The following is a 25,151-nucleotide window of genomic DNA, read 5'->3' as shown; positions in this document are numbered from 1 at the left end:
CCCCCTGACCTCCACATCCACCTCCCTTTTACCTTTTGTTATCATGAGATAATGGGACAGTGCCGTTTCCATTGTTTTGTCTCCTCTTAGAAAGAGCAGTACTGGAGATGGACCCAGAGAAGGAGAACTGGAGGACCTGCGTGAGGACGAGTCCTCCTCATGAGCTTTGTCCCCCCCCGTTTTTGCCCCTTTACCGGCCCCCCCCCCCCCCCACCCAGAGGCTTTCATTTCCATCTGTCCCTTTAACGTGCGCCACAGATTGTAAACATTAAGCTGGATGTACGTTTGGACCACGAGAACTTAGAGTTATGTTATGAAAGAAAAAAACCTAAATTCTCCACAGTTCTTTGACCGTGGTGTGAATAGGCATGGTAAAAACCAAGTTAGTCGTAATCTAATCTCTAATCGGATAAAGAAATGAAGTGTGGGCTTGTATATAGTGTATAGGAGTGTTTGACTCCAAAGTGAACCATAGGGCTTTTGATTTCTGATCCCAGATCAGTCACTTTAATACTGTACATACATAGATATCGTTAATGAACCTAAGCTCACAGCCATCAATTGTGGGCCCAGAGGTTGTTGTTGTGTTTCCTGTGCTGCCTTCAGAGACCTGGTCAAACAGGAGGGGCGTGGACCTGAACGGTCCGTTGCTGATGATCACAAAGAAAGCAATGACAGCATCTGCTGTGTTTGCTCTTTTCTCCATGTGATTTTTGTGAGTCACTTTACACGCACCAACACACCCACTCTACAACAGGTGTGTGTGTATTTGACGCAGTGATACCTCTTTCTGTCTGTGAAACAATTTTGGATGTAAAGTCACTGTGAAAAAGAGAGCACTTGAGGAAAAGTCCCGTGGATCGCCTTGACTAGCAGTTAAAGACTTCCATGACTTAATGTACAGTTAGTGAATAGTTAACCAAGGGATTCATGTGGGAAAAGAGCAGGTTATAGTGGGTACATGTAGACGCTGGAACGTTAGCCGTTTTTAAATTCCACTTTTATAGCTCAATATTCAGTTCAGATCATCTTTAGTCCCTTTTAAAACATGTTTGTTTAGATGCTACAAATGATAATTAAGCAGTTTACACTGGGTCATAAAGGTGTGATTTACTTTGAGTAATAATAGCAGCTCCTTCTAACTACTGAAGCTCACGACTGTGTTCTGTGGGCCTTAATTCACCAACTCTCTCTTACTGACAAATCCATGGCAGTATGGATATTATAGGTCAGCAATATTTGTCAAAGTATCTGTTTGACTGTTAAACACAAAGAACAGATATAGAACTTTTTAACTACACCAACGTGCGCTCTTATTTTCCTAACTTTTTATGACCTTCTTTACTCATAAATTTTGCTACTTTTTAACCTTAATTTTAACATACAGTATATTAAATACATTGTTGAGCCATTTTTGAAGTATAAGTATATTAGTCAAGTTTTTTGCTGGACTTTAGTGAACAGGAAGCAGGAAGCAGCCTGCTGACAAGTTTACTTATCAGTTTTCTATCCGTTTTCCTGTTGTCTTCTCACACGGCTGCACGGGTGATTTGCGGTTTTGTTCGTGGCAGAGAAAAACATCCACAGAGTGTCTTAAATATGTTTTGCCTCCTTCATTTGTGTTCGGACAAACGGCCCTCTAAAAACACGGTCTATAAAATATATAATAAATTCTGTTTGAGTGACATTGACGTCCACTGCAAATCAGAGTGTAGTTTTTAACCTTCGTAATATTTGGTCTAAATGACAATAACAATTGAAGGAGATGGATTTCAGACATGTCAGAATTTCCATGATGACTTGTATCTAACTGTAGCTGGTTGTGTGGATTTATTTTGTCTTTACTCAAACCCGCTGTGCTCCCACTGAGGACACCTGCCTCCGCAGCAGCTCTTTCTCAGATAAATGTTTATGTAACTCGATATTTTTCTCTTTTCTGCTCGTCCCACATGTTGACCCACGGAGACGGTGTTGTGCTGGCTCTGCTCCAGTGTCATTGGACGAGTTCAGTTGTCTTTGTGAGCGACTTCCTCACCATTAAAAAGTGCAGAGGAATCAGAAAAAAGCAAAAGTCATTCACTAAAAATGTTACATTGTGATTGTCAGTCGTTGGTGAGAGTCATGTCAGGAGTGTGTGTCTGTGTGTCTTCATGTGTTGTGACAGTTTTCTCTGCTGTCAAGGTCGGAGGGCGGTGGGTGAATAAAGGAAATCACTAGGATGTTTTTATCAAGTGAAGAGCTGATCGAACCAAAAATTATTTAATGGTATTTTCTGTCATTGTTGTTTTGTCAAAAAGTGCAATATTGTTGTCGTCTTAACCACGTGCATTTTTTTACCTACTTTAATGCAATGAGAGCCTTTGTGCCACTCACACATCTGTTTTTGTCGTCGATGTTCAACTGTAAAATACTGCTCATATTTAAAATATTTGCACTTTTTTAAAAAAAAACTGTCCCTGCCATGAAACGTTGTACAGTTTACAATCAAACAAAAAAAGTTGTGGTTCAACTGTAAACTGTATGATCTCACTCTCTCCTGTGCTTTTTTGATGTATATTCTATCAACCTGCATGTCACTCTGCTGCTGCTGCTGCTGCTGCTGCTTATTATTGTTATTCGGGGGGAAACACAAATGTTTTTGTGCTAAAAAAACAAACAAAAATGTTGTGTGGTGAATGCCTTCGATCCGTACGTTGATGATGTAGAAGCTCAGGACGTGGCCTCTGGGTTTCACTGATGAACTGAGTTCAGCTTCAGACCACAGCCATCAATCACTGCATTCAGTATTCACGTTGACAGCTTTTCATTTTGCATTAGTTATGACTTTGGATATTTCTGTCAGTTTTTTAGTGAAGTACACATCCGGTTGAACTTGAATTGCTTGAATTGGAGGAAGTCGCTGTTTGTTTTCTCAGTGCCTGAAGCTGTTGGCGTTTTTTTTAACCAAGGCACGGTCAGCCAGTATCAGGCATTACTGCGGACCGGTAATACTGCACCATCGTTGAAGGATCATTACATTTTCAAAATAAAACATCTTTACAATGACTTTATTCTGTTAGTATCAGAGTCTGAATGACCTTTTGTTTTCAAAGATTGTCAGATTATCCCTTAATGAAAAAGTGAAGGGACATGTCTGGATTCTTTTTGAATGAAGTAAATTAGTAAAACTGAATTTTTAACTGTGGCCCGTTACCAGATAACCTAAGGACCAGCACCGGTCCCTGGACCGGGGGTTGGGAACCCCTACTTACATATATGATGACTCATTCGTTTTTAATGACCCATGCGCTTCGTTGTGTTGCAGCTGGGTTGGTTACACTTCAACACGGCCGGTTAGAGTTGCTGCAGCAGCAGTGAATGTTGGGAATGATGTCATGTTGGTTCAGTTATTTGTATTCTATCATGAGGACATGGAGGTGCGTGGACCAGAGAGTGTGTGTAAAGTTTATACTGTGTGTTCAGCGTCTCTCCGGAGTGTTTAACGTAACCGTCTTCTCTGCTGTGTTCAAGTCGCCTGTTGTCCTCGTGTTTCTGGACTTCTCGTGCGTTTACCGGAATGTTCTCGCCGTCTCGCTATAAAAACCAACGCATGGCACCTCTGTATGGAATGCAGGTGTTGATGTATGTAAATATGTACCAATACTTATAAATAAACTATTTTTTGCATGCTTTTGTACACATACACATAATAAACAATACAATAATAACAATAAAGGACAAAATGTAATCATTTATTATTGAGGCCGTGTCTGTCAACACTGTGAGACCCAAGAAGAAAATAGAACATCACTGTACAACGCTTGTAGGTATAGGAATCATTAGGTCCACACAATGGATGGTTTGATGTAGAGCTGGCATGAACACACATGGTGAGAGAGAGATGGAGGTAATGATTGACATGTTGGTGAATGGTGTCGAAACTGTCCTGGAATTAATTTTATGACATAATACCAGTGTATATTTGGAGATAGTTAGTAGGTGTAGGTTACACCCGGTGGGTCAACAAAAGAAAACCTAGTTACACCCACAATTAAGTACACTTACAGCTGTGCTATGCCAACAATGGCAAAAGTCCTTGTCCGTCAGGATAAGCACGGTGGTTGCTGGAGTCCAAAGATTCACAAAATTCACAGTTCATTTACAGCCTGTTTACCAGTGTGTGTGTATGTGTGTGTGTGTGTGTGTGAGAGAGAGAGATCACGCTGGGTTCGAGACATCTTGAAAAAAGCAGGTCTATCTTCCTCAACCTTCGTCCTCTGGTCACTTCTCCAAACAAAAGCAGATAAATAATCCCACCAGTTAAAGTCAGTTTGTTGATTTCATCAGGTCAAAAAATATTCACAGGTCGAATGTCTCACCTTTGACAGCTCTGTCTCCATGCTGCCCGGCTCTGTCTCAGGATCCTGTGAAAAAAAAAAAAATATATATATATATATATATCTGGTCACTGTGTGCCAAGAGGAATTTTTCTTGTCAACATTTTGCATTTAGTTAGAATTGTTGTTCTGAGTTTGAGCCCCAGAAGAACCACATATTTAATGGCGCCTCCAGTGACAGCCTGTGGGGTTGTGAATTTCCCTGTGAGATGAATAAGGGACTTCAATTTGTTTTATGTCCCCACTTTACATTTACAAGTACCGTATTTTCCGGACTATAAGTCGCTCCAGAGTATGAGTCGCACCAGCCAAAAATGCATAATGAAGAAGAAAAAAAACATATAAAAGTCGCTTTGGAGTATAAGTCGCACCTGCCAGCTAGAGCGCCCTCTAGTGGCTGTCAGTGAGAAACTAACGACCATGTAGATTTTCAGTGGTACAGAAGTAGCAGATACTAGTACATAGGCCTAGAGTGCCCTCTAAGGGCTGTCAATGTGAAAATAACAAACGTGAAATATATTTTTACATATAAGTCACAAACCCAGTCAAAGGATGAAAAAAAGTCTGACCTATGTATGTACACATTTTATATATGTATACATATATATCTATATATAAATGGTAGTGTGACTTGGGTGGAGTTGTTGAGGCTTATTGTTGAAGGCACCTTTGTTGCCACCTTGTGTTCAATTTTTTTACGTCAACTCATTTGACCTTACCTGAACGTATGTCTCTGCGTACTTGAATTTCATGTCCTTGTAAAACTCTCTTTTCGGGAGCAGGTAGAGCAACATCAAGTCACAAACCACCGTGGCCTGAAAAGGAAAAAGAGAAAAGGTCTTCACAGTTTTAGTGGTTCAAAGACCAAAGAAGACAACAATGATCGAGTCAAATACATGATGAATAACGTACCACTCCAAAGATACCCACTCCAGATCCTATGGCTGTCAGGGTTGGGATTATATCAAATTTTCTTGCCTGTAAAAGTGAGCCAGAAAAAAAAAAACAAATCAAAGTTTTATCAAGTCATGTGATTTGAAAACAGAAATCTTTGACTTACCAGTGATTGGACGATGATGTCTATTCTGATCCCAAACACTTTCAGAAGGGTTCTCTTCTTAATCTTGTCCTCCACGTAATATTTTGCATACCTAAAAATTAAATAGAATTTAAAAAACAAACGTCACTACTGAAAGATACTTTTATACAAAAGTAGAAAAAATGTTTTTGTTATTTTAAATGTGTTCTTGTTAGGGAATATCAACAATCAAACTAATGTATTTCATATATAATACAGTGAGTCAGTGACGTCTGGATCTGCTGCGAATGTAAACATGCTATGAATCCTAACAATCGTCAACTTAGGACAAATCTTGGCGAACAGACGTAGCGGTTTTACTGACAGGAAGTAAACATTATAAACATACTCCATAGCGGGTCCGTCTGCAGTCAGTCTACACCTAACAGACCTACAGGGGGCAGATCAGAGGGTTCACCTCAGTCCAGTTCAAATATTTGAGACCACTGTGAACGGTGACATTAAATAAACATTTAGATTGACGGAGTCGCACTTGGTTTACACCGTACGACTGTCAGCAGAGAAAAACACTACACAGCTGCAGCTCTGTAATAAGGTTACCTGTGTTTTAGTGAGTGCTTGATGTACGGGAAGAATAACAGGTAGTCCTTTTGGATTGACTCATTAAAGGGATTTGAATTTGTACGTAGTAAAAAAAAAACCCACACGTGTCAAACCCAAGGCCCCTGGGTCAAATGTAGCCCACTTCATCATTTTAAGTGGCCCATCAGAGCTCAGCTTAGAGTACCGTATTAGTGTCTTAAAATAAAAGCCTTTAGTAGAGTCTACACCAGGGGTGCCAAACATATGGCCCGTGGGTCAAAACCGGCCCACTAAAGTGTTCAATCTGGCCCGTTTGATGAATTTTAATTTGGATATTTTTTGTAAAATTAGAATTAATTTAATATAAATAATAATAATTACATTAATAACAAATATCTAATATTATTTTACTTTTTTGCATGAAAACAAAGGGGAAAACTTTTACTTGTTATTTGTAGTTAATTATGTTATGATTATACTGGTCCGGCAGACTTGACGTGTAATTAGGTGGTATGCAGCCCATTTTAATTCTCTAATTACAATTTTGCTCTATGTTTTTTTTTTTTATTATTCATTATATTGAGGAAAAAGTCTTTGCAGTCGGTTCAAAACAGTTTTTCTGGTCATAGCTTCGTCAGCACCAGACTGCTCAGTCAGTGTTAATGTTATTGAATAAGTAATATTTGGTGGCCGTCAGAGTCACCACAGACCCAGAAACACAGCACTTCACTGATGTTTCAAGGACAAACGCTCCAGGATAAAGTCAACACTCTGCTTCTCCGCTCAGGCAGAAGCTTTCAGAAGACATTACTGTGACAGGGACAACGTTACATAAGGACGCTCTCTCTTTTATCAGGCAGCTCCTGGCTGAGGTGCTGAGGCTGAACTCTTTCAAAAAGACAGTATTTAAAGAATGACCTTGTTACATCTGAAACAACTGGATAGACACCAAAACAGTAAGATCAGAGACTAAGACAAATGGCACCAGTTCAAAAAGACACTTTAAAACAATTCATCCAACTAACCCTAATGAGTGACACTAAGTACAAGTTCAGAGGGAGTGAAGATTTTTTCAAACTGTGTGACTGATCTGTTCTTCTGTTTCCTGCCGTACCGTCCTTCCTCACCTGAAGTTGTATCCCACTGAGGCTTTGGCATTGTCTTTCTCGTCAGGGTTTCCATACAGACCGTGGAACTTGTACGTCGGTTTACAGTGTTTCACATTCAAATCAAAGTTACACGTCCAGTCCACGACGATGCCGATGCCGCCTCCCTGCAGCAGAAGGACGGTGAACTCCACGAAGAACCACATGTATACATGCTGCTGTGAAATCTGCTCTGATTCTCATACATGTATCACTGGACGTACTTACCATCTGGGCAATGAGGTCGAAGTTAAAGCCCGAGAGTTTGACAATGTCTCCCAGTTTGAATATTGGACAGAGAGGAGCGTCGTCTGGATGATAAAGACATTTGCTGATGTATGCTGAGTCAATACCCTCCACCAGGTTACTCCTGGAAGAACAACGGTTTGGACATTCAGGTCATACAGGTCATGTGGAACGGACGTCCACTCGAAGCACTTTAATAATATTATTAATGTATATATTAACATGTTTCCATGTATACCTCTGGGTTTGTCTGTTTAACAGTGGAAAATCCCGACATTCATGCACAACTTGAACGCACCATTAGTTATCCACAGAGGGAACATTACTGTCGCCTTATGTAAGGACAGTGGGGGGGGGGGGGGGGGAAAGACTTATCGGTAGAAACCTTAGTGGTATCTGTCCCCATGGTGCGAACAATTACTGACTCAGTTTTAGAACAACTGCAACAAAATTGTTGATTTGGACAGATTCATGAGAGATTGTTGATGTTTGACACAGTCAGCGTCTGTACGAAGATCTGTGAGTGAGTTGAATTCAACTTCTCTAAGATGGACCAGAAGATTAGAAACTGTTCAGAGGTCAGTTGAGAGTGCCTGGAACAGGACATCAAATATTACTGGTAAAGATTAAAAAGACCTGTTGTCAGTGAAAGCGGTTATCTGTCAGATCAGTTTGGAGGTTTGCAGTCTGATTCTTCTTGCAAAACAGCAGTTTCTGTAAAAGTTTCACGTTTTTTCTGTATTACTGCCAACAGTGGGAGGGAATGGGAATTGTAAATAATGTTTTTGAGGAACTAATGTCATCAACTATTGCGATACACTTCAACACGTGCTTTACTGTAACTACGGCGCATTAGAATAAATCTATGACAATTGTTTTGCTTTCAATTTTCAGTTCATTTTAACACCTGTTGCCTTTGGCATCAGCTCAAATATCTAGCTGAACATAACATGATAAATTGTCACAAAACAATTTTTTTTAATCACCTTGTAACTTCAAACAAAGGGAAAGTGATGAAGTTTTTGATGAACAGGGTGTAGTTTTCTGCCGACGTCAACAGAGCAGGTCTGTCAGGAGGAGAGAAGGAGTTCAACCACAGCATGATTTAAAATATCACCGAGTATCAGTGTAGTGTTTCCACGTACTTGGGTATGTGGTGATCGTCCTCCACCGGACACCAAGTCAACACCTCACAGGTCTTGGTGGAATTCACACAGACTCCTGTCATTTCCCCTTCAAACAAAAATAAGCAATAATTAATCCAATAGAGTGAAGAAAAAGCAAAGCAGAGAATGTGACATAGACTTGAACATTAGAAGAACTTCTATATAAATACAGTACATCCTGTTTCCCCTCGTCGCCTTATCTCTAATTGCCGTCACAAGCAGCGAGTGTGATATAAAACGGGGACGAGGCTGGCTCTGACTGTCATCTTGTCCTCATCTTATATTTCATTTCTCCTCCATCTGATTGGTTTGTATCCACTTCCTGTCTTGTGTGCTATCAGCTCCAGTTTCAGACCTGTCACCGGCATCCGTCAGGTGTCAAGGTCAAGTGTTTTTGACTTGTAGGATAAACATGATGTTGGACAGAGGAGACATAAAACAGGCAGGATTTATTCCTGGAACAGATGGACAGGCAATGAATGCACGGAACTACCCTTTAATGTTCATGTTTGAGCTTATTAAAAGGTTTTATATGAATGGCTTTCTTATCATGAATCGTCAAAGTACAGAGAAGTGGACTGGTGTCTGGCTGCTGAAGGCGAGGATGATGTCGATAAGCGACACAGAAGTTCGGTTGCTTAGAATCGCCGTGTTGGTTTGAATCTTTTTTTTCCCCTCTTAGTTCTAAATAGTAATATTTACATGAGCAGCGACAAAGACGAGCAACACAAAGTTAAACACAGCAACTAAGATTCTCCTCTGCCTCCCAGATATATCCCAGTCCTCGCACTGGCTCTGGAAAATGTTTACGAAAAAGCTTTAGTTTCTGGCAAAGCAAAGCCAAACGGCGGGAAGCCAAGGACTGGGCTGTTGTGAGTGTAGACCTGAGGTCATTTCTCTGTGAGGGTGGGCTGAGGTCACACACTCTCTGACCATAAGGATTTACCGTGTCCCGTACGTTTGTATCCTCCTCCTTCACAGTCGGCATCTGAGCTGCAGTTGTGCGAACCCTTCAGCTGTTGTGGACAGGAGACGGCGGTCAGTCACACATGGATTCAAACTGGTGTTTCAGTCTTCAGTAAACGCTCTCTAACATACAAACATCAAGGTCTCCCTGGAGTTTTTTCATCAATAAACGACCTCATAGCGATCGTGCCACAATTACCCAATTACACAAACAATCTGGGAATGAGATGCAGTTTTCGTCTTTTTTTTTTGTCTATTTATGGACATGTTTACGGGAGCAGACGAAAACACGGGGAATAGAAAATCTGCCAGAAGAAGAGAAGTGAAAATGGAAGTAATTTTGACGTACCTCTGGACACTTTCCCATACTCTGACCTTCAGTTATGATATAGTTAGTCATCACCACAAATGACGAGTCTCCCTGACGTTGGCAAATAGGAAGAGAAAGAAAAGGTTGGGTTGGAATCAGACATTAAAAGTAACGTTGTTGGGTGTTGATTGTATCAGAGACAGTCGACAGTGTATGAGGTCTTTGTTCTACAAATACAAAATTAAAAGGATTTTTTTGATTGTTTTTGTCAGTTCATAAAATTGATTGATATTTGCGTACCTAAAGAGATGGTCTGTACCGTAAAGTGTTAGTGTTTATCTTAAAGTTTTAATTAATTCATTTTAAGAAACACATTACTGTTGATTTTTGTCATTGGTCGCGTAGTCTCTGCCCTCACACTTCATATTTGATCACCTGTGGTTCAGGTGTGGTTCAGGTGACACCCACACACTGGAGGCCGGTGTGTTTATTTTAACACTGAAATAACAGGTTTAGGACCAAGATGACAAGATGTTAAAAACAATAAATGCACATACAGTAGAAGCAGAGCGAGAAACAGGTATCGATACAAAGTTACTGTTGGTACATTTTGACTGTAGTCTCTTCAGGCGGTCAGATTTTTGTTTTTTAGTTAACTTAATTGTTTTTTGGACTCCCCATAATGCCCAGACCATTTCCATCCATTTCATTTCATAGTAAAGATGAAAGGTGGCTGGTTTCTACCTCATCAAAGTGTGGGGCGTGACGCCAAAGTCAACTCTCCCCTGGTAAATTGGGTTTATTGTAAACCCTGATGTAATTTCAGTCTAAATAAAAGGCTGCCACGCCTCGCAGCAAACACGACAACCTTTGTTTGGCGTTTCCTACTGCCTGTTAGAGATAACTAAATATTTAAGGCAAACAAATGAAAAAATACGTTTGACCACAATGTTTCTACAGGAAGGGTTTGCTCAGTTCATAACAGAGGCATGACCTGCACGGTATTGACAGAGACACTGTATCGGCTGAGCTGTTTGGACTTCAAGGCTTCATCACTGCTGCCGTCTGGGACAGTGCTCAGAAAAAACAAGGATCAAGAAGGAAACTCTGCTCCTTCAGGAGACTCTTCACTGTCCACTCAGACCAGGAGTGGCATTTCCTTAAACATTTGATCAGATTTGATGAAGTCAACATCAAATCACGTTGCCCTTTATTTCTGAAGACCACATAGGATGAAGTAATATATGTACTGTATTTGACCATGACCTCCTCCCTCAAACCTCACTGAGACGACGCCTACCTGTGGTGGGAAGACGTAGTCTGCCACGTCCCAGACTCTCTCTGTCCCGTTCACATTAGTGTAGCCCACACCTTTCATTTTGGTGAAGATGGAGCTGACTGCTGTGTCTGTGGACTGGTAGCCTTTCTCATAGATGAACACCCACCTGGAAGAGACATACAGTTAGTTGGACTGTGTTAATTAGTTTGATTGAATCTCTCTGTAGAAGGACTGAGCAGACGGCAGACAGTTTTGCGTTACATTGTCCTCCTTTCTGTACAATGGAACTTTCTATTGTCGTAATTAATGAGTGGTTATGTAACTGCTGTGTGTGTGTGTGTGTTGGTGGTAGTATTTGTGTGGACCATATTTTGGTAAAACAATATTTCTGTGGGACTCTTTGGACCGTGTCTTGGGGTGGAGACGTAGTTTGGTGTTAGGTTCAGAATTAGGGTCGGATTAGAGTGAAGGTAACGATTAGGACCGGCCATATATTTGTCATAGTTATGACGAGGGTTAGGGTTTGCTATAGCTAGCTATACTAGTGATAAATGGTGGGGATTACTGACGGTTATTTAAGTCTCATTTTGTTTTTATTTGTTTTTTTTTCTTTAGTTCCTTTAATCATGGGGACCACACGGTGTTTTCTGTCTGATTTTGGAATCCAGATGTGGGCCAGATTAAACAGTTCGGCGGGCCAGATTTGGCCTACAGACCGACAGTTGACGATCACTGGGGTTAGGATATGCAGTGTCTCCAAAGGAGGGTGTACACTAGACAGTTACTGTAAGCACAAACATGCAGAGCTATTTTTTGATGATGTATTGTGAAAGCACATTAACACAACAGTTAAACAGAAACATGGTTGAGCAGAGAAACAGAAGCCGCGACGAGTCTGTCGACACCAGTCATTTTAATGACAGTTTCAGTGTGAGCTATTGAAGCACACACACACTGTACTGTATGGGCATGAAAATGAGAACGCACGAACAGACGAGAGCTTGAAATAATGGAGGGATCTTTGAAGAAACAGCCGCGTTTGTACGATCTTTATCTGCTTCAACAGAAGGAGATTCATGAGGGGGAGTTCGTCAATTCATTCTCTCAAGGCTTTCCTTTTTTTCCCCCACAATGTGGCACGCCGATTGCAGCAGTAATCATTTTGTAAAAACAAAAAATTAAAGCAGAGGAAATCAACTGATCTATGCTATCTTTTTAAAAGTTGATAAAGAAGATGAAGAAATAAATATAATTATACAATAATTAATAGAATTGTGCTTTGACTAATGAGTCTTTCTGAGTTGCCTTAGTAAATCACTGTTCTTTTGTTGGTGTGACAACCAACAAAAGCCAAATATTATTTTGCAATTAAAGAACTATTCCTAAAGATAAAGGCTCTACAACAGCTGCAAGGCAGTGAAACATCTTAAATAAGTCATCGCTGTTTTTAAAACACAGAACAGGAAATACAGAGAGATAGAAGGGGGAAACAAAAATAAACAAAAGGCAAAACAAACAGTTGTTTGATTGGTCTTTTCCTGCTGGGTCAGGCAGCAGATGACTTATATCTCTGCTGGCATGTGCCTGAGCGTGTTCGGCTCACGCAGCACCTGAGGTTCTGCTGATCAGATGTGCAGATACACACACACAAACACACATCCAGTGGACAAGCGATAAAGAGGGGGGAGGCTGTCTCAAAGACTTTGAGTTTCATTCCTTCTACCAAAAAAACCATCAGTTTCAAGACAGTTTCAAAATGACAGCGAATTTGATTAAATAAATACTTCATCTTCAGCTGGATGTGCATCTATGGTAAAGAGAACGTTGAAAAATAAAAATAAAAACGTTTCCTCTCAGCGCAGAGATAACACTCACAAGTTAAGGAATGAAATGATGAAAACAGAGAGGGATTTTTCTTTGTAAAGTCGTTTACATCTGACAATAAACAATAAAGACTATTCTATTCTATGTACGACATGTAAATGGACAGAGAGGTTACCAACGCTGTGGCTGCTCGGATGTCAATACGTTAAGTGCAAGGCAATAAGTGCAGGGGCTTGGATTGTGAAGGATACCACAGATTGGCTATCGTACCACTGACCTCAACCAAGGCTAGAGTAAAAAGGGGCTCTGCCTCATAAAGACCAGGTCTCACAGGTCCTTATGAGAACCAGTGGTCCTCTCATACCAGATCCTAAAGAGGTAACGCAGCCCGCTGGTCCTTCTCTGGTGAAGGACTCTGGCATGTCGAAGCACGTGTGTGGAGGCAGAGCGTGGCTGAGAATGCGTAAGATAACAAACACGCTGCTTTTTGCCTCAACTTGAAAAAGGACAAGTATAAACCGTAATCTGTCCGGAGTTCTTAGTAACATGCCTTTGTCATCCCAGGTTAGTCACTTTACACACTCCCTCATCAGACCATGTCAAATCATTAACTTAATTATACAGTGCATACAAGCAGATGGAAGCAGTAATATTTATTTTGTATTATCCAAATCAGATAAAAAAACAAAACAAAACACAGATGCCATTCCTACATCACAACCTAAAATCTGCTGAAAAATCCAGGTAAAAAACATCCTTACTCTGCATCAAAAAAAAAAAAAAAAGAAAAAGAAAAAAGGAAAGCCATGTGAGCCTTACCCAATAATGTACACCAGGACCCCCAGCTGGATGAGACGGCACACCACTCCCACCCTCCTGTTCTTAACCAACACCTGGCGTGGGGTCTCATACTCAAGGAAGAAGTCAGAGATGGCACTGGTTATTTGGCTCTTCATCTTCTCTCATCAGCTGAGCTGCAGAGACCAGGGTCTCTCTCTAGTTCACCTCATGAGCATTTGGTGAATGTTGAACAGCCAGAATCCTCTGTCTTTACTCCGCCTTCACTGTCTCTCTGTCTCTGTCTCTCTGTCTCTGTCGTCTTCCTCAGTAGCACCACAGCTCTTCTGTTCTCCCTTATAAGTGACGTTCAAAGTGCTTCATGAAGAACAAATCCTGGGGTAATTGACTTCCTCCTCCTCCCTCCCTCTCTCACTCTCTCTCATTCTCTCTCACGCTCTCTCTTCTCACAAATTTCTCAATCTTGGGCCATCTTCCTGATATTTCTATTTCTTTTGAAATATTAAACCACTTCCTGGTGTAACCATTACTCAGAAGTGGTTGAGTAATGTTTGGAGAAAGTTAGTTTTGTACGAATAACTTGACAGCTGCCGCAGGAGTGCTGGACCTTAATGGACCTCCTTCTCCTTCTCTTCCTCCTCCTCCTCCTGGGTAGTCAGACCTTATCATGTCCACCACCACGCGCTTCCTGTTTGTGCTGGGAGACGATAGAAACCTATTGGCTGGCAACAAACGGTCCATGTATTTGTTACATTACATTTGTATTTGTTTTTTTTTAAAAATCATTTTTCCTTAATGTCACAGTTTAACAACAATTTTTATGTTAAATCATCACTCTGTGTGCAGACACAGATCGTAAGAATTTAAAGATTAATTGCATTCCTGAAGTTTTGTTGGAAATTCAGGTCCAAACAATTCTATTAGAAACTAAACTTAAATAACGTTATTCACGAGATTCCGCAGTTCATTAATTTCACCCTTCTGGGACAAACTTGAGTAAAATTGAGCAAAATTAAAGGTTTCTGGACATGCATTTTACCAAAGATAAGTTTCAAGATGCACAATAAAAAAAATACAGATAGTTTGATTAATTTAATTGTACCTAGTCATTTGACATTTATTTAAAAGTAAAATTGATTTATTATAGAAAGTATTATAAACATCTAGAACAAACAAAGATGCCAAATGGATCTTTCTTTTATCTGTCATGTCATTTTGTTTATTTTCTGTACAGCTTAACAACATATGTCAAGCAGAACGTCATAACAGATGTAGAGCATGTAAGTTCTCTAGAATTAAGAGGTAGAGGTTTTAAGTCCAATAAAACACCTTGTAAATACTATGTCTACCCTGCTGTTACGTTACTTTTAGTACTATATGTCTATCCTGCTGCTGTAACAAGTGAATTTCCCCGGTATGGGATAAATAAAGTCTTATCTTATCTTAAAAACGACAATAATTTAACATTTGAGGTTTTTTTACGGAAATTAACAGGAATTGTGAATCCTGACAGTCACTACTCGGGGGAAATTTTCCCATTGCGATGACATCACATGTGTGCGCCGAGTTCTAACCACGTGGTGCACGTCGTGACGTTTTTGCTGCTAGAGCAAAACATCCGCAGTGGAGCTCGTGAGAGTGTCAGTGAGCACGATGGAAACTTTTATATTCTCTTTTTGCTAGAAAATAATTCTTAAGTAAACGCTGTGAGGATTTCACCACCAGGATCACCTCTTCTAGACCATGCCCTACGACCCCGACCCTCCTCCGGCTAAAAAATTTAAGCCGGGGTCCGTTTTTTTTCGTCTCGACAAGAATAAGCCTGGAATGCTGCTTCCTAGGAAGGGGAATGCCGCCACTCCGATAGAAGTACAAAGGAAACAGCTTCCAATTTATCAAGCCAAACCACAGCTGTTGAACCAACTGAGACAGCTTCATAATGCTATTCTGATAGGTAATGTTATACGGATAGGTAATGTACTCACGGCATGGTTTCCACACCGACTGTAGACTCGCTTCAACTCCTTGCTCACTCCTCTTGGTAGTTGATCCTTTTTGTCCAGGTTTTGATAGAACTTTATGCAGAGAGAATTGTGCGTTTGAACGCCTGAACACAGTTATATTGTGACATCTGCCCTTTATTATACAGAGGTCCACTAATCGATGTTATTACTTACAGGTATAGTGTGTTAAATTTCACAGCATCTCTTTGGAAGGTTATACGTTGTGGTCAAATAACCTTTACGTCATCTGGCCAGTCTAACTGAGACATGAAATATATGTATTTTGTCAAAATGTCAAATCACGATGACCTGTTTAAAAAAGTCATTTTACGTTACTACTAATTAATTAATACTAGACTACAGTAGCATCATTTTATTATTGATCTGGATGATAATGGAATGTTACTGAATCTTATAATTTAAAAAAGTCCAAAAATGTTGATGCATGTTATATCTGTGCTTTGAAGCAGGATGTTCTGGATATTGTAGTTTTTTTGCAGATTGAAGATCCAGCTGATCACAATGTGTGTAGTTGGGAATTTACTTTTTGGATGATTGCTTCATGACCAGAATTATGTTTTGATTTTGGATTCTTTCATTTTTTTTACTCCACGTTAGGTGAGACTGGTTCTGGGAAAACCACTCAGATCCCACAGTACCTCTATGAGGCCGGCATTGGCCGACAGGGTGTCATCGCCATCACTCAGCCCCGTCGTGTGGCGGCCATATCACTGGCAGGAAGAGTGGCGGAGGAAAAGAGGACTCAGCTGGGCAAACTTGTGAGTACAGGAGACAATGCTTTGTACTTTCTGATATCAAAAGCACATGCCAAGTGCGTTAGTGGTGAACTAACGTTCGATGATTTTATTATATTTTTTCAGGTGGGATACACTGTGCGTTTTGAGGATGCCACTTCCTCTGAGACTAAGCTGAAGTTCATGACAGACGGGATGCTTCTGCGTGAGGCCATCGGAGACCCCTTACTGTTGCGCTACACTGTAGTGATACTGGATGAAGCTCATGAGCGTACTGTACACACTGACGTACTGTTTGGCGTGGTCAAAACCGCCCAACGCAGGCGTAAAGAACTGAACAAGATTCCACTGAAGGTCAGAAGATGATTACATTTCCATCAGCCTCGATGTGATTTAGATATTTAATGATTTAGATATTTAAACATATATATATATATATATATATATATATATATATATATATATATTAGAAGAAAAATGCTGCACCTAATTTCTCTTTGTATCCCATTTCTTTACACAGGTCATAGTAATGTCGGCCACCATGGATGTAGACTTGTTCTCCGAGTACTTCAACAAGTCACCTGTGCTGTACTTGGAGGGGAGACAACATCCAATTCAGATCTACTACACCAAACAGCCACAGTCAGACTACCTGCAGGCTGCACTGGTCTCTGTGTTCCAGATCCATCAGGTATTGTTCAACTAAAACCAAACCAGATTTGTTAATAATAGGTTAATAACCTATTAAGAAGCAAAGAAAACGCTCTTGTCGTGTCCATACAGGAAGCCCCTCCATCCCATGATATCTTAGTCTTCATGACGGGTCAGGAGGAAATCGAAGCTCTGGCGAGGACATGTCGGGACATTGCCAAGCATCTGCCCGATGGCTGTGGCCCCATGGTAGTCATACCTCTGTACGCCTCACTGCCCCCAGCACAGCAGCTCAGGGTCTTCCAGCCTGCACAGAAGGTAACTGACTGTGTGCACAAAAATATAAACGTATAAAGAAAGTATTTCTTCATTTGATGAATTCCCTTTTTCTGCTGTAGCCATGCTTAGTGTTTTTTCCTCTTAACATTGTCCAGGGTTGTAGGAAAGTCATCCTGTCCACCAACATTGCTGAGACATCAGTGACAATCTCTGGGATCAAATATGTCTTAGACACAGGGATGGTGAAGGCCAAACGCTTCAGTCCTGGTAAGACTAAGACCTGACTCTATTCACTCTGGGTTTATTTGTGCTCATCTTAATGCACACGTGCTGTGTGACTCTGAAGACAGTGGTCTGGAGGTGCTAGCAGTGCAGCGTGTTTCTAAAGCACAGGCCTGGCAGCGAGCGGGCCGAGCAGGCAGAGAGGACTCCGGCTCCTGCTACCGCCTCTACACTGAGCAAGAATTCGACAACTTCATTCCCATGACTGTGCCGGAGATTCAGAGGTTGGTGTAAACCTGAGTAGACTGAGTGTGCTGAGACGCTTCTCGTTGTTGATACATTCAGGTCACTGTGATTTAAGAGCCTGTTCCCCTGCGCTGTGTGTGCTGCAGGTGTAACTTGGCTGGTGTGATGCTGCAGCTAATGGCGCTGGGGATTCCAGATGTGATGAATTTTGATTTCATGTCCAAGCCTTCTCCAGGTAAGATGGTTAGAGATCATGAATCACTGTGCTCCTCCTATAATTGATCATTAGCCCCATTACCACCTGAATGAGAAGGGATGATGTTTGTGTCGCTCTATAATGACACTGACCCATATACAGCGCTGACCACAGCAGGACAGAGCATCAATTTTACATTAGGAGAAAATGAGACATTCATTTCCTGTTTTACTCTGAGTAAACCAAATGACTGTTAACCCTAATGTTAATACTTTATTTGGATTACCTTAAGTACTGTATTCTAACCCCTGTTAAATGAGACACCACTAGAGAAAATACTCAAAATGATAACAACTGACAACAAAATTATTAGCATAGTTTCATATTGATCGTATTGCATCTCATGGCATGACATTGTGTTGTATTGTATTGCTCACGGAGGCTGAGTAAGAATTTTCACAGGTATTTATGTTTTTAGGAAAGTAAGTCTTCAGGTGTAAAAAAGGTAAAAAAGTCCAAAAGGGGAAGTCCTTCCTCGGAGCCGGCAATAAAAAGGCTCTACGGCCAGTTTGTGGTCGGCACTAAGTAATTCATCAGTGCAGTCAACCAAACCCTTCATTCTCACAAGCTGTTCAGAAGTGGACATCATCTAATGACAAGTGTTAAAACAGAAACCTGATAATGGATGCTTTTTGTTAAAATGCATCCTGTACATCTAGTCAGAATTAGTAATCTGATCCTTGTCCTCGTCCTCTTTCCTCCAGATCTTCTTTTCATGTTCTAAAAAAGAAAACCACAGAGTAGATTTATCCCAGTGTTTGTAGGTTTATCAATGGAAAAAGGCAGTGAGGGAGAAAAAAAATATGAATCTTAATATATTTATGGGAGATAATCACGTAACCACAAGTCAGCGTCGGTTGATGATGTGTTAAACTAAAATGACATGTTTATAATGTGGTCGTCAGGGACCAAAGCTAGCTGGAGGCTCTGAGAGGCTGTGCAGAAGGCTCTCCACTTTTGAATGTTTTTTTTTGGGATGATTTTTTTTTTTTTACATTATGACAGAATGGAGTCATTATCATGACCTGATTTTTAATTTTTTTATTTATTTTTTTGCAGAGGCCGTTCGTTCTGCTGTGGATCATTTAGAGCTACTGGGAGCTGTGGAGAGGAGGGAGGAGCAGGTGTCTCTCACCGCCTTGGGAAAAAAGATGGCAAACTTTCCCCTAGAGCCACGATATGCAAAGGTGAAACATAATGTTGTCAGATAAATGTTTTATGATATTTGCATAAGTTGTTGTCCACTGTGTAGAAAGATTTTATATTTGATAGTGTAGCGTACTGAGAAAAAAAAGAATGTTAAAGCCATGGTGATGTGCTGGTGCTGTGTCACAATGACAAAAAATTCAAAATAAATAAGTTAGTTGTTTGAGAAGCCCTCTTGTATTAAAGCATTGTGGCAAAAAGACAGCTGTGATAAAAAGTGTCGTGGACTGCTGTGCTCAAATACCAATACCAAGCTTTATAGCGTTATAGCTAAGCTAAGTCTGTTTAGCCACATCTCTAGCCAACTTTAAAAGGACTTCACCTCTTATTTTACCTCCTTTGCTTTGTCTTGCAGACGATCCTTTTGTCTCCAGAGTTCTCCTGTTCTGAGGAGGTATTGAGCATCGTTTCGCTGCTGTCAGTGGATACTGTTCTCTACAACCCCCCAGCCCGGCGAGAGGAGGTGTTGGCAGCACGCAAGAAGTTCATCTCCAGCGAAGGAGACCACATGACCCTCCTCAACATTTACAGAGCGTTCAAGAAAGTCAGCGGAAATAAGGTAACAAAGCATCTGAACAAGTCAATATACAGTGTGTGACATTCATTTAGGTTATAATGATCACAGCATCACATCCATTATCCCAACAAGGTAGATTTAAATGTCCAAAACAAATAAGATAATATTGAAATAATAGTTACATTATTCATGATAATATTTCTTAGTCTTTTAATCAATTTCTGATTAAGGTATTTTTGAATTATCAAACCGAGTTAACATGTTTGTTTTCCTCAACATCATAACCAGATTATTGAGGAATGTGGTTATAGACCTAATCTAAAGTGGGATCTTGTTGAACTAATCCTTTGTATGTCTCTTACAGGAATGGTGTCGGGAGAATTTTGTTAACAACAGGAATATGGGTCTGGTGAAAGAAGTCCAGGCACAACTTAGAGAAATCTGCTTGAAGGTACATGTCTATAAATCACCTCACCACTGTCTCTAGAATGACGATGTGAATGTTCTGTGAAAAGCTAAAAAAACAAAAGCGATGTTGTACTTCATTTAAAACATTTGCCAGATCTTTAAATTGTCTAGAAAGTAAAAACAGATGTTTTGTCATTCCAGCTCAATTTAAAGTTGGAGTCGTGTGGGGCAGAGACAGAGAACATTCGCCGCTGCCTCGCGCACGGTATGTTCGTCAACGCTGCTGAGCTACAACCAGACGGCAGCTACTTGGCTCTGGACACTCGACAGCCAGTGGCCATCCATCCTTCCTCTGTACTTTTCCAGTCAAAGCCAGCATACGTTGTCTTCAATGAGCTGCTGCACACGTCCCGATGCTACATGAGAGACCTCTGTTTGGTGGACGCCGACTGGCTACTGGACGCAGCACCAGAGTACTTTGGCCGCAAGCTCCGCCCCACAAAGAGCTAACCAACACATTTTTATTGCTAAATTAGGATAATGTTTGTACTGCAATTAAGAAGATGACATTTTCTGTTTCTTGGATTTCACTACCTCTGAGTTCACACACGTCTGACATGTGAAGTTGCAGCCAAAATCTGCATACCAAGGCTTCACAACATTTTAGACCTCTTTCAGATTGTAATAACAAAAAATCAAGTTTTTCTCAGCCTCACAGTATTTGTATTGCCATTCAGCTTCATTGGTCAGTCCAGTTTAATGTACACAAAATCATTTTCTGCATTTAGTTCTGACCTCTGCATATATTTAAAGGCACAGATGAGTTCAGCATGTGTCTGTTAATGTTCCTCAATTGAAATTAATTTTACAAAATGTTACAAAAATTGTCTTTTTTTTCCCACTGAGGTAGATTCACTTCTCTTACTTGCTGTAAGAGAGTAACTTTTAGAGGATTTATACAAAAAAGGTTCTTAGGTTTTATATATATATTTCTAAGAGAGTGGGGTTTAAGCATGTGATAAATAATTGTATCAGTTTCAGTGAGGAAGAGAACACCAAAGTTGACATATACGGTGCTTGTGCATGTCCATTTTCCCACCTGTATTACCACAAACACTGTACACGCACGCTAAAAGCAAAAGGCATGTTTTATTATCTGAGATGATCCTGTTGCACAGAGCCATCACTGACGTCCTGCTCAGTCGTCACTGCAGATGTATATGCTGACAACAACCGGATGCAATGCATGAAGATTGTAGTTGATCTGATCCCTCAGGTCTACATATTTGTAGAATATCAGTCACAATCTTTGGAAAGAAAATGAAACAAATGCTACTCCTGCCTTTTTTTAAACTGGTCTCAGGACTGTACAGTGTATATTGGTACCTGCAAATTAAAGAACAGATTATTTGTAACTTTTTAAACTTCTAAATGTGTCTGTAATTAAAGGACTGATATGCCAGATTTGGTATAAATGTGTTGCACATGAAACGGGGTAGATTTTTGTTTCTCAAAGCAAAGTGAATTGTTCTGCATGTCCTGTCATAAACTTTACTTTGGGTATAATTTTAACACAATTTATTATAGTCATAAGTTGCAATAATATTAATAATAAAAAGAAATTAATTCACTCTGTCAGAGCATTTTACTGTTATGGTTAAAGAGCATACCCACCGATAGGGGGAGACAAACAGGTCTGTTGTCCCGGGCCCAGGGAAGTAGGAGTAAAGTACACTGGGATTTTCCTCAGACTCTGCTCAAAAGTACTTAAAACTGACATAAAATCCTGACTTGTTATTACTGTGTGCACTCTAAACCTATTTAACAATATTTAGGCGTGGATAGTTGCACATATTATCTAACCAAACGTCTTTTATATCTTATTTAATTATTCATCTTTATTTGATTTTCTTGTCAACACAAACGTATCCATGGTTGAGTCGGTATGGTGGTAGCCTTTAGCTGGATGGATAATACGTGACCTTCTAGTCTGAAGTGAGGTCAAAGCTGCAATTCGACGTCAAAGACTGAAGAGGACGCTATATAGCTGAGTCATTTGGCAGCGTTTATAAAATATTTTTGCTTTTATTTTTAAACGGGGATTAATCTCGTGTTAGATTGTACGCAGTAATGTGATGAAAACGTAATATAATTTGTTTTCTTTTTATCCTTTTTAAAACTACTTCCGGTGTAGAGGTCGAAGTTAGAGCAGGTCAATGTGTCCTTCCACACGTGTGTCTGACATTTCATTACAGCAGCCGGCACCATAGGGAAGCGTCCCGGTCTTCAGTTCGACAGACTACCAAAGTGAGCTCTCACATATCTCAGTATTTCCGCAGACATGCTGAAGTCTGTTGTCCGGGCGGTGGGAGCCGCGGTCCGTGTTTCCTCAGCCTCCACATTCACAGCGAGAGCTCTACCAGTCAGCCTGCCGACATTGTGCTCTCCCAGCGCGACTACAACTCGGCCCTTCACACGGTCACTGTCCATGCTGAGCAGCAACGGGTCCTCGTCAGGATTTAAGCCAAAACTGTTCCGTTCTAAGGTGTTCCAGCCCTCGTTGTCTTGTGGTTGTGGAGGACTACACACAGAAGGTGATTAATGAAGTAATAGATTAAAGTAGCTAAGCTAAGCTAGTCTTTTACTAATGCCCCGTGTAATGAGTACACGCAGTAGAACAGGGTAGGAAAAAAGTGTTGCTTACTATATTTTGTCCATTGAACTATTATCACCATGCTTAAATTGTGAGTGGAAATGAATAGTTTAATAAGTAATAAGTCAAATTTACATAGGACGTTTGATGTAATCTTTTTTTTTTTTAATGGAGCATAATGGCTAGAAAGGTAATTTTAATTAAAGTTTAGTCTTTAATGGAACTTAAAATCATAAATACTTTTTATTAGTTGTTTCTAAAATGATGTGGTCAAGACTTTGATAAAATTTTCTGTAAACATTAAATTACGAAAGTTAATTAATTTTTGTTGTGGGAAGTTTCTAACATCGAAAGGTCCTTCTAAAGTGTTAAGGTTAGAGAGAATATTCAAGGCCTCAGTTATGTTCTCTTCAGCATCTCTCACTGTCAGAGGAGGAGGTGCTACTGTGAGACTAGCCTCCCATTCATATAGTCCGGGTAGGAGTATTTAGACAGATTTAATTCTTCACATTTTTTTCTAAAGGAATGACTCAGTCAAGGTGTTAAGTCATATTCACAGAAATATATTTTATGTATATGTTTAGTCATTTCTGTACTGGTTCAAACTGTTAACTGTTGTAGGGAATAATTGTCTTTGGGCAGTAAGTGGCACTAATGTCGCTTCCCATTTTTACATGCAGTTTAAATGTCAATAACCTCATGCTGCCCATGGTTATGTTTTCACAGGTGACAAAGCATTTGGTGATTTCCTGACTGATGAAATAAAAGAAGAGAAGAAGATTCAAAAAAAAAAAAGTCTTCCTAAAATGTCAGGAGGATGGGAGCTGGAGTTAAATGGCACAGAAGCAAAGCTGGTCAGAAGTGTTTCTGGAGAAAAGTAAGTTGCATCAGTCAGCATGGCTGTCCATCATTCTTCAGCAAACACAAACGGAACGAGGCCGGAGCTCACGATATCTTTTGCTTTAACACAGAATCGCTGTTACATTCAACGTCAACAACAGTATTCCTCCGAATTTTGAGGAGGAAGCAGAAGGACAGCAAAAGCCAGCAGAAGAAGAGGTGAGGCTGTCAATGTCAGACATGTTGAAGGACTAAAACATTAATTAATATTAAAGAAATTTTGTCAAAGATGTTTTTTTTAAAAACTTTAAATGATTAATACTAACACTGCTAAAATGGTATCTCTTTCCAGCCAGATATGGTGTCCTCGCCTAACTTTGTTGTTGAAGTAACAAAACAGTCAGCGAAACATCCCCTGGTGTTTGACTGCCATTTCCCTGAAGATGAGGTAAGATACTCGTAATATTTGCAGCAGCAAGTCTCCAAGTACGTTCAAGGAAGATTGTAGAGCAAAAAAAAAGTACAAGCTGATTTTTCTCTCATGTCAGATCGGCCATGAAGGAGAGGAGGAGAGTGACATCTTCGCCATTCGGGAAGTCAGTTTTCAGCCTGAGGGGGATTTGGATTGGAAGGAAACCAGCTATACGCTCAACACAGACTCTCTGGACTGGGTGAGACCCCAAACACACGCACACACACACATAACTCTATTAAATAAGGTAGGTGACGTTCATCGGCGTGCCTGACGGTGGTTATTTAACTGCTGATTCCTTTCCTGGGTGTTCAGGCCTTGTATGACCATTTAATGGACTTCCTGGCCGACCGTGGGGTTGACAACACCTTCGCAGACGAGCTGATTGAGTTGAGCACAGCCCTGGAGCATCAAGAGTACATCAAATTCCTGGAAGATCTCCAAGGCTTTGTCAAATGTAACTGAATTTAGACGCCAGTCACTTTCACCTGTCTTTAAGACACATTTTTGCAAATTTGGACATCAGTTCCTATATGAAATTAAATTGTTGAAGCACTAACTTATTTGCCTGGCAGTAATGACTGATGACAATGTCTATGTCAGCTAGCCACGTCGCTAGTGACTTCATATCCTCCTCCTCCAGTCCTGAGCTCCTCCTGAGCTTTATTGTCAATGTCCACCCATGGTTTGTCTTTATGATTTGATCTCTCCGACTACAACCAACAGTACAAGTTCTACATGTTAAATGTATGTGTTTCCAAATTGGAAGGTTTGTGTTCATTAAACTGTGTTTCATATAAATGTGTGCATTTTGGAGGGGTTTGTGTGCTGATGCTGAAGGAAATATGTTGGAAATTTTAGCTTTTTTTATTGGTGTGGCCTGTTAAAATAATAGGTGAAATGTTAAGAGAC

General features: G+C 40.3%; 4 protein-coding genes across 10 annotated transcripts in view; 3 read left to right on the top strand and 1 right to left on the bottom strand.

Annotated features, from left to right (window-relative positions):
• The window catches only part of camkk1a (calcium/calmodulin-dependent protein kinase kinase 1, alpha a), a 15,981-nt gene extending 15,796 nt beyond the window's left edge, over positions 1 to 185 (top strand). For 2 of the 3 annotated variants that reach the window (XM_017041874.2, XM_025065519.1), the window contains one exon: positions 91 to 185. The gene's annotated coding sequence lies outside the window, so the exon portion shown is untranslated. The remainder of the gene's footprint in view (positions 1 to 90) is intronic. The other variant, XM_025065520.1, reaches the window with a different exon arrangement.
• A 2,539-nt stretch (positions 186 to 2,724) lies between these two features.
• p2rx1 (purinergic receptor P2X, ligand-gated ion channel, 1) lies at positions 2,725 to 14,333 on the bottom strand. 5 transcript variants are annotated; one of them, XM_008332842.3, is made up of 13 exons: positions 13,753 to 14,332; positions 11,131 to 11,275; positions 9,870 to 9,941; positions 9,513 to 9,570; positions 8,534 to 8,621; positions 8,375 to 8,455; positions 7,371 to 7,512; positions 7,125 to 7,270; positions 5,437 to 5,527; positions 5,289 to 5,354; positions 5,096 to 5,191; positions 4,359 to 4,403; positions 2,725 to 4,266 (listed from the first exon to the last, which is right to left on the bottom strand). In XM_008332842.3, the coding sequence occupies exons 1-13, from the start codon at positions 13,887 to 13,889 to the stop codon at positions 4,261 to 4,263; spliced, it is 1,173 nt and encodes a 390-aa protein (XP_008331064.2). In that variant the 5' UTR covers positions 13,890 to 14,332; the 3' UTR covers positions 2,725 to 4,260. The 5 variants fall into 5 exon arrangements, with proteins under 5 accessions (XP_008331064.2, XP_016897364.1, XP_016897366.1 ...); XM_017041875.2 differs by having other exon boundaries at positions 9,501 to 9,570; positions 13,753 to 14,331; XM_017041877.2 differs by having other exon boundaries at positions 2,725 to 4,263; positions 9,501 to 9,570; positions 13,753 to 14,329.
• A 948-nt stretch (positions 14,334 to 15,281) lies between these two features.
• On the top strand, positions 15,282 to 21,902 carry dhx33 (DEAH (Asp-Glu-Ala-His) box polypeptide 33). The gene is made up of 12 exons (XM_008332802.2): positions 15,282 to 15,685; positions 16,353 to 16,513; positions 16,616 to 16,843; positions 17,010 to 17,180; positions 17,273 to 17,458; positions 17,575 to 17,686; positions 17,766 to 17,925; positions 18,034 to 18,122; positions 19,203 to 19,330; positions 19,705 to 19,908; positions 20,231 to 20,317; positions 20,476 to 21,902. Exons 1-12 carry the CDS (start codon positions 15,475 to 15,477, stop codon positions 20,782 to 20,784), a joined length of 2,046 nt encoding a protein of 681 aa, XP_008331024.1. The 5' UTR covers positions 15,282 to 15,474; the 3' UTR covers positions 20,785 to 21,902.
• A 563-nt stretch (positions 21,903 to 22,465) lies between these two features.
• On the top strand, positions 22,466 to 25,040 carry c1qbp (complement component 1, q subcomponent binding protein). Its single transcript, XM_008332801.3, has 6 exons — positions 22,466 to 22,868; positions 23,654 to 23,804; positions 23,899 to 23,986; positions 24,120 to 24,215; positions 24,316 to 24,438; positions 24,555 to 25,040. The coding sequence occupies exons 1-6, from the start codon at positions 22,616 to 22,618 to the stop codon at positions 24,702 to 24,704; spliced, it is 861 nt and encodes a 286-aa protein (XP_008331023.1). The 5' UTR covers positions 22,466 to 22,615; the 3' UTR covers positions 24,705 to 25,040.
• The last annotated feature ends 111 nt before the right edge of the window (positions 25,041 to 25,151 follow it).

The sequence above is a fragment of the Cynoglossus semilaevis genome, chromosome 19 (assembly GCF_000523025.1).
Source record: "Cynoglossus semilaevis isolate Cse_v1.0 chromosome 19, Cse_v1.0, whole genome shotgun sequence".
NCBI lineage: Eukaryota > Metazoa > Chordata > Actinopteri > Pleuronectiformes > Cynoglossidae > Cynoglossus > Cynoglossus semilaevis.
The sequence above is the reverse complement of the archived record's forward strand: the minus strand, read 5'-3'. Positions and strand labels throughout refer to the sequence as shown.